The sequence below is a fragment of the Nanorana parkeri genome, unplaced genomic scaffold (genome assembly GCF_000935625.1).
Source record: "Nanorana parkeri isolate BGI_ZX_2015 unplaced genomic scaffold, ASM93562v1 scaffold1320, whole genome shotgun sequence".
Taxonomy (NCBI): domain Eukaryota; kingdom Metazoa; phylum Chordata; class Amphibia; order Anura; family Dicroglossidae; genus Nanorana; species Nanorana parkeri.
Window position 1 is genome coordinate 303278 of NW_017307588.1, and position 8375 is coordinate 311652.

General features: G+C 46.8%; 1 protein-coding gene across 1 annotated transcript in view; it reads left to right on the forward strand.

The window, feature by feature from the left end:
• The window catches only part of LLGL1 (LLGL1, scribble cell polarity complex component), a 56228-nt gene that overhangs the window by 25977 nt on the left and 21876 nt on the right, over positions 1-8375 (forward strand). The window contains exons 6-10 of the mRNA XM_018569306.1: positions 8-41; positions 228-323; positions 475-610; positions 3486-3540; positions 6221-6375. Coding sequence (XP_018424808.1) covers positions 8-41; positions 228-323; positions 475-610; positions 3486-3540; positions 6221-6375 — 476 coding nt within the window. The remainder of the gene's footprint in view (positions 1-7; positions 42-227; positions 324-474; positions 611-3485; positions 3541-6220; positions 6376-8375) is intronic.

Genomic DNA, 8375 nt, shown 5'->3' on the forward strand with positions numbered 1-8375 from the left:
TGGAGAGCTGGGTGGGGGGGGTGGGACCAGACCATACAGAGGTAAGGAGGCCGGAGAGTAGGGTGGGGGGACCTGACCTGAGTGCAGAGTGTAGCAGCTGGCATGCAAAGGCCTTTTGAATCAGTAGAATGAATGAAAGGGTCTCCATCACCACTTCTTATTGAACAGGAAACGGAGTGCACTGAATGAATGGTGCTGGAGGAATTGATTATCTGGGCTTAGGGTAGGAGCCGGGGAAGATCCTGGTTGGCTACAGCAGGGGGCTGGTAGTTCTGTGGGATCGGGATTCCAGGAAGGTGGAGCATCTCTTCTTGGGGAACCAGGTGAATAATTCTTATGTTGTGGGTGCTGTCATCGAGTTCATGATGGAGGAATTTGTTACCACCGGTTGGCAGGAAGGGGGGCGGGGTTAACTTCAGCCAGTGTCTTTTTTAATTGGTGAATTGATTCCAAAATGCCTTCTTCTCTTTGCAGCAATTGGAGAGTTTGTATTGGGAGAGCAGCGGGACGTTGTTTGTCAGCTCTCACAGCGACGGAGGGTACATGGTGTGGGCTGTCGGCAATAATTCCTCCTCCACGTCCCAGCCGATCACCTCCACTATTCCGTATGGTGAGTGCCATTCATAGAGTGCAGCTTGTGAGGATTAAAGTGACCCTGTGTCCAGACTATGGGCATATGTATTCCATATTGTTAAAGCTGAACTCCGGCTTTATCTTTTATCCCGCACTTGTACCAAGTCCTCTCCGGTGTTGAAGCTGATTACTCTCAATTCCCTGCAAACTTGCATCTCCGCAATATAACCCTTTGAAGATGCAGCAGCTATCTTAAACCCACCTTCATTTCCTGTCTGAGGGATGTCAGTCGTCATAAGTCACATTATTTAATCGACCCTCCTAGTTCTCATCTTGGGAGCACAAAGTGATTCGTGTCCATGTTGTGTCAATGGGAGAGTGAGTGGGTTTGAGTAGTTTAGCAAAAGAAAACTGGGCGGGGCTGACACCACAAAACGGCTCCTGTATATATGTTTCACCCGTGTACTAGCGGTTTGCTTGCAGTTCGGCGTTAATAAAGTTTGACGCATACGGTCGCATACGTTTCCACTTGTGCTAATTAGAGGATGTTAATATTTTATCTGTGAACAATAAAAATTAAATCTGTTACGCCCATCGGAGGTTGAGGATTTCTGTTGTCTGTGAATTCCTGGTGTCCTCTGACTGAACTTGGACTGGAATTCCTAAGCATGCAGAGCTCTTATCAGGAGCTATCCGAGGCCTCCCCGTCCTCTGAGGCCGGACCTGTGCGAGAAACGCAGAATCTCCACACAAATCTGAGACGCCAACCGCTAATTACACCCGCCAGCATTTTATTTTGGACGCTTCATCTGGCACCAAAATTCTGGAAGCGCGCCAACCGGAATGTAACAGACGCTGCCGCGTCCAGTGTGAGTCCCGGGATCATATGGATTTCTGTGATTTGATTTAATAAATGGTTTCATTGGGCTTTGGGCCCATAACAGTGAATGGAGTTTGCATGCAAGCCTTAATAGGACTACAAATCCCATCATGTCTGTGACTGCCAGTCTTGCAGTGCCTCATGGGACTTGGAGCTGGAGTGCCCAGGTTGCCTACCCTGCTCTATAGCTTTTCCCAGTGTTAATGTGTCACATCTAGCGGCCTGTATGCGAGCTCTGTACATTTTTAAAGCTGACCTCTGGCCTTCCCTTCAGTCTTCTATCTGGCCTTCCCTTCAGTCTTCTATCTGGCCTTCCCTTCAGTCTTCTATCTAGCCTTCCCTTCAGTCTTCTATCTAGCCTTCCCTTCAGTCTTCTATCTAGCCTTCCCTTCAGTCTTCTATCTAGCCTTCCCTTCAGTCTTCTATCTAGCCTTCCCTTCAGTCTTCTATCTAGCCTTCCCTTCAGTCTTCTATCTAGCCTTCCCTTCAGTCTTCTATCTAGCCTTCCCTTCAGTCTTCTATCTAGCCTTCCCTTCAGTCTTCTATCTAGCCTTCCCTTCAGTCTTCTATCTAGCCTTCCCTTCAGTCTTCTATCTAGCCTTCCCTTCAGTCTTCTATCTAGCCTTCCCTTCAGTCTTCTATCTAGCCTTCCCTTCAGTCTTCTATCTAGCCTTCCCTTCAGTCTTCTATCTAGCCTTCCCTTCAGTCTTCTATCTAGCCTTCCCTTCAGTCTTCTATCTAGCCTTCCCTTCAGTCTTCTATCTAGCCTTCCCTTCAGTCTTCTATCTAGCCTTCCCTTCAGTCTTCTATCTAGCCTTCCCTTCAGTCTTCTATCTAGCCTTCCCTTCAGTCTTCTATCTAGCCTTCCCTTCAGTCTTCTATCTAGCCTTCCCTTCAGTCTTCTATCTAGCCTTCCCTTCAGTCTTCTATCTAGCCTTCCCTTCAGTCTTCTATCTAGCCTTCCCTTCAGTCTTCTATCTAGCCTTCCCTTCAGTCTTCTATCTAGCCTTCCCTTCAGTCTTCTATCTAGCCTTCCCTTCAGTCTTCTATCTAGCCTTCCCTTCAGTCTTCTATCTAGCCTTCCCTTCAGTCTTCTATCTAGCCTTCCCTTCAGTCTTCTATCTAGCCTTCCCTTCAGTCTTCTATCTAGCCTTCCCTTCAGTCTTCTATATTCCCTTCAGTCTTCTATCTGGCCTTCCCTTCAGTCTTCTATCTGGCCTTCCCTTCAGTCTTCTATCTGGCCTTCCCTTCAGTCTTCTATCTGGCCTTCCCTTCAGTCTTCTATCTAGCCTTCCCTTCAGTCTTCTATCTAGCCTTCCCTTCAGTCTTCTATCTAGCCTTCCCTTCAGTCTTCTATCTAGCCTTCCCTTCAGTCTTCTATCTAGCCTTCCCTTCAGTCTTCTATCTGACCTCCCGGCCTTCCCTTCAGTCCTGCACAGTTGTGCCAGCTCCTCTTCTGGGCTGAAATGTCTTACTCCGATTTCACCGCACACTGCGAGCTTCTCACAATGTGCATTAGAAGCTGCAGCAAGTCAGAGCCCGCCTCCTTTCCTGGCTGCAGGACCTCCAGCATCATCTAGCGCTGGACTGTCCCTGGCCCCGCCCCTTTCATTTATTGGATTTCAATTCTTTCAATAATGGAGGTTCAGCATCACATGTGGGTGTTACCCAGGGCGCTCTGCATGCAAATGTCTGCCTAGGAACGCCCACTCCTCCAGACTGACACGCGCCCATCAAAGCATTTTTATATTTGCATAACTCCCACTGATTGCTCCAGGGCTGTGGGCCAGCCATGATCTTCCCACCAGCCATGATCTTCCTGCACTGCATAGAGAAGTGTAGAGATCCAGTGATGTCACTGGATTTTGTTTTTTGGATTTGTTTTTTATTACATATTTAAAACCATCACAACAATGTTAGGGGGGGGGGGGGGGGCAAGCAGGGGAAAAACAAATATAAGCCAGTTTAAATTTCTTTTTTAAAAACCTTTTTCAAGTAATGGTAAACCTTCCTCTTTTTATTTTTCCCTCAGGTCCGTTCCCGTGCAAAGCGGTCAACAAAGTTCAGTATCTATCCAGCGGCTCTGGGTATGTTCAAGTTTCTATTTATTCTTATTCTTCTTATTCTTATTCTTATTCTTCTGTCGAAAGAACACCGGCTTCAGGTTCCGAGGCAGCTTGGCTTCCTGACCAATCAGGAAGCTGGGCGGAGGGTCATGACTTGCCGCCCGGCTTCCTAATTGGTCAGGAAGTCAGGCTGCCAAGCAACAAGTGAAGCAAGCTTCCTAGCCAATCAGGAAGCTGGCAGGCGGGTCATAATCTGCTGCCCCGCTTCCTGATTGGCCGTGAATCTGGCTCCTTGCTGCCTCCCGGAAGTTTTGATATCGGGAGTAAGTACCGGAGCATTTGTACGAGTATTCGGCAAAATACTCAATCAGGACTGATACTAGTATTGGTACCAGTGCATCTCTTGTTATAACCCATATGTTTTTTGCCATCTGTGTCCCATTGGGGAGATTTCCCTTTGCTTCCTGTCTGATAGCCAGAACGGGAAGTGAAGGAAATCCCTGGTGGTCATCAGAACTAGTGTCCCTACTGGAAGATTTCCCAGACTTTCAGTGATGACGGTCACCAGGACAAACGGGGAGGGTAAATCTCCGTAACAGGGACTTTATACATCTCTCCGTAACGGGGACACAGACATCAATAAAAACCTGACGGGTTCGAATCCCTCTCCACTTTATTCAACACTAAAGATACTTTTGGCTTCAGTTGCACTTTATATCTGGTGTGTAGTTGAACCCCCGAGGCTAAGTGTATCGGAGAGCTCTTCATAAGTGCAATTTGATGACTGCAATTTAGATGAGAGGAAGTCTTGTATGAAATGTGTTAATGAGATGATCAGAGCATTCTGTGGCCACTTTCATGCCGTGATGATGAGGCAGTTATGGGCTTAGTGACAGGTTTGTTATTTTAAAGGAGTTTTAGAGTCCCAGCATATCCCTCCTGTTATAACCTCAGCAGTCCCAGCATATCCCCTCCTGTTATAACCTCAGCAGTCCCAGCATATCCCCTCCTGTTATCACCTCAGCAGTCCCAGCATATCCCCTCCTGTTATCACATCAGCAGTCCCAGCCTATCCCCTCCTGTTATCACATCAGCAGTCCCAGCATATCCCCTCCTGTTATCACATCAGCAGTCCCAGCATATCCCCTCCTGTTATCACATCAGCAGTCCCAGCATATCCCCTCCTGTTATAACCTCAGCAGTCCCAGCATATCCTCTCCTGTTATCACCTCAGCAGTCCCAGCATATCCTCTCCTGTTATCACCTCAGCAGTCCCAGCATATCCTCTCCTGTTATCACCTCAGCAGTCCCAGCATATCCTCTCCTGTTATCACCTCAGCAGTCCCAGCATATCCTCTCCTGTTATCACCTCAGCAGTCCCAGCATATCATCTCCTGTTATCACCTCAGCAGTCCCAGCATATCCTCTCCTGTTATCACCTCAGCAGTCCCAGCATATCCTCTCCTGTTATCACCTCAGCAGTCCCAGCATATCATCTCCTGTTATCACCTCAGCAGTCCCAGCATATCATCTCCTGTTATAACCTCAGCAGTCCCAGCATATCCTCTCCTGTTATCACCTCAGCAGTCCCAGCACATCCTCTTCTGTTATCACCCCAGCATATCCTCTCCTGTTATTAGATCCGCAGTCCCAGCATATCCTCTCCTGTTATTAGATCCGCAGTCCCAGCATATCCTCTCCTGTTATTAGATCCGCAGTCCCAGCATATCCTCTCCTGTTATCACATCTGCAGTCCCAGCATATCCTCTCCTGTTATCACATCTGCAGTCCCAGCATATCCTCTCCTGTTATCACATCTGCAGTCCCAGCATATCCTCTCCTGTTATCACATCTGCAGTCCCAGCATATCCTCTCCTGTTATCACATCCGCAGTCCCAGCATATCCTCTCCTGTTATCACATCCGCAGTCCCAGCATATCCTCTCCTGTTATCACATCCGCAGTCCCAGCATATCCTCTCCTGTTATCACATCCGAGCGGTGACACCAGGAAGTGAGTGAAATGGTGTCAGTCCATTGAGGAAGTACGTCCTATGGGCATCTCTTATAAGTAAGTGTACAAACTTCTTAAACTCGATTCACTCAGGGGCCACTGGACAAATGTTTTTCCCCATGGGGGCCGCTTGCCAAATCATACATGCACGCCCCACAACCAGAACTACAAACCCTAATATACACCTACAATAAGACTTCATTTACACCTGTAAGTTTAGGTGCGATTAGGAATCCCTGGCCCAGGAACTTGAGTTTTCCTGCAGCAGGGATCCCTAATCTGGCATTTACAAGTGGCAAATGTCACCTATTCAGGTCAATGATCATGTGACAGCCGCTGCATGTAAACGCCTGCACGCCACATGTAATGGTATGTGATATGATTACATGAGGTTTAGGTGGCTGCAGATGAGGAGGAGAGCTCTGGGGGCCCCTGTATGTTCTGTCTTCGGTCACTTCCTACACCTGGTTCCCCAAATTTGTCCCTCAGCCAAAACAACAATTGCTGTCCAAATCCTGTTTTTGCACGAGCCGGTCTGTGTTCTGTGCATTGTGTATGACGTACACAGATCCAGCTGCTTTGACATTTCCTGCTGCAGTATTGTACAGTATTCTTTGTCCAGTGTTCCTGCTATGCAACTGTACCGTTTCCTTTGTGTCCAATGTTCCTTCCTTTTCTCTCCTCTCCAGGAACCACTTCATCATCTTCAGCGGGGGAATGCCTCGAGCCAGCTACGGGGACCGGCACTGTGTCACCATCATGCAAGGGAAGAGCCTGGTCACCCTAGACTTCACCTCTCGGGTCATAGACTTTTTCACCGTATGTCCCCTCAAGAGTGCTGATGGTACGAACTGCGGGCAGATGGTACATGAGCGGGCAGAGTTTCCAGGTTTATGAAGGCCTCATGAGGCAGAGATGGATTCTCATTGGCTGTTGTGGCTTGGTGATCACTGCTCCTTTTTGTTATAGAGCAAGGATAGGTGAACTCTGGCCCTGCGATGGAACTACAAATTCCATTGACCCCAATTGCTGCGATTTCCCCCGTGGTTTTTATCCCTGTGACACCTGCACCTCTTATTGTATGGGTGTCACCTTGGACACCAGTGAAAACATTGTACAAAATTCTACCCTTTCCTCACTTTTCTAAAAAGAATTGGTGTCCTCGAATACAAGAAGAAACTTTTTTCCTGAGCCTCAGGAAGGTTCTGATTTGCAGTAGCTACTTTTTGCCTCTCTGGTTCTTATTTGTATTAAAAAATTGTATTAATTTATTACAGAATTCAAAAGTGTTACACATGGCTGAAAACAAGTTGCACAACCCCCATCATTATGAGTGTACAGGATGGGGGTTGTGCTACTTGTTTTCAGTCACGTGTAACACTTTTGAACTTTTGTAATTTAATCAAATTGTTTTGTGATTTACTTTTTGCCACTCCGATCCTTTTGATACTTTTTCTCACTCCGATCCTGTGAGATACTTTTTCTCACTCCGATCCTGTGAGATACTTTTTGCCACTCCGATCCTTGAGACTCAGGAAATGTTTCTTCTTGTATTCTAACCAAGTTACAGATTGAGTATCACAAATAACCACCTATTTCCGGTGGAGAAGGGGTTAATCTAAGTGGTTGTGTCTCTGGATAAGTATATGGTTTTGTTCTCCATTGAAGAGACTTCCTATTACTTCCTGTCCTGAGAGGAAATGAGGCAGAATCCTTCCAACAGGGACAGGTATAGCAACAACCTTGCAGAGACTTCAGCTGTTCCTGCTCTATCCAAAACAGAAACAAATATTCTTGGCTGGAGTTGTGCTTGAAGGCCTCATTCACAATGCCGTACAATACGCTGCGTATAGATGTGCGCAGCATATTTTTTTTTTTCCCATATGCAGCATATGTAAATAAATGGCTCCATACATAAACCTGCGTATGAAGCCATATATGTGCGCTGCGTAAAGATGCTAAAAAAAAAAAAACTGGACCTGAGATGCGTCCAGGCTCCGCATTTCTGTGTATTTTACAGGCATATATGCGTGTGTACCTGCGTACAGTGCATTAAAATTTCTATTCAGAATAATGCATACAGTGTACGTATATACGCAATATACAATTTTGCTTTTGCGTTGTGTGTGCATGAGACCTAAAAGTGCACGTAATTCCGAACAATGAATCCTTTATTTTTGTTCCATTTTGGTTATAATACAACATTGACTGTTTTTTGGCGGATCTGTTCGTGAAGTTCATAAAACCCCCAAAAACCCTGTGATCTGCCAGAAAGGCAGGGAGGTTGTAACTTCCTTTTGTTGTCTGCCTGTGTTGCGCTGATATCTCTTGCAGTGTTATCATCCGTACTTATTCGCCTCTGAGAACTGCAAAACACCCCGCATGTTAAGAGAGGTGTTCTGTAGTCCTAGAGCACCAATGCTGCTCCTCCAAAGAGTACAGTGAGTGTTGTCACCCTAGGACAGGAAGTGTGTTACTGGCAGGGTCACCAAGTGCAAGTAAAGGAAGGTGCCTGGAAAAAAATAAAATGAATGCAGCCACCACTTCTTCTAAGGCCTGCTAAGCCGCAGTATATTTTTGTTCCTAGATTTTAGGGCTGCGGAAATGAACAATTAATTTCTCTATTAATCGTTAAACTTTTTGATCGATTTAAAATTCTTTTGATCGTTAATGAAAACACTCACCTCTCCGCCGGCTTCCGGGAGTCCCGTCGGAGATCCGGTGACATCACCGGACTCCTCCCCCTTCCCCAAGTGGCTTCGTCGGCTAACGAAGGGAAGGGGGGGTGGAGGAGTCCGTGACGTCGATGTCCGTGACGTCACCGGACTCCTTCCCCCCCCCCCC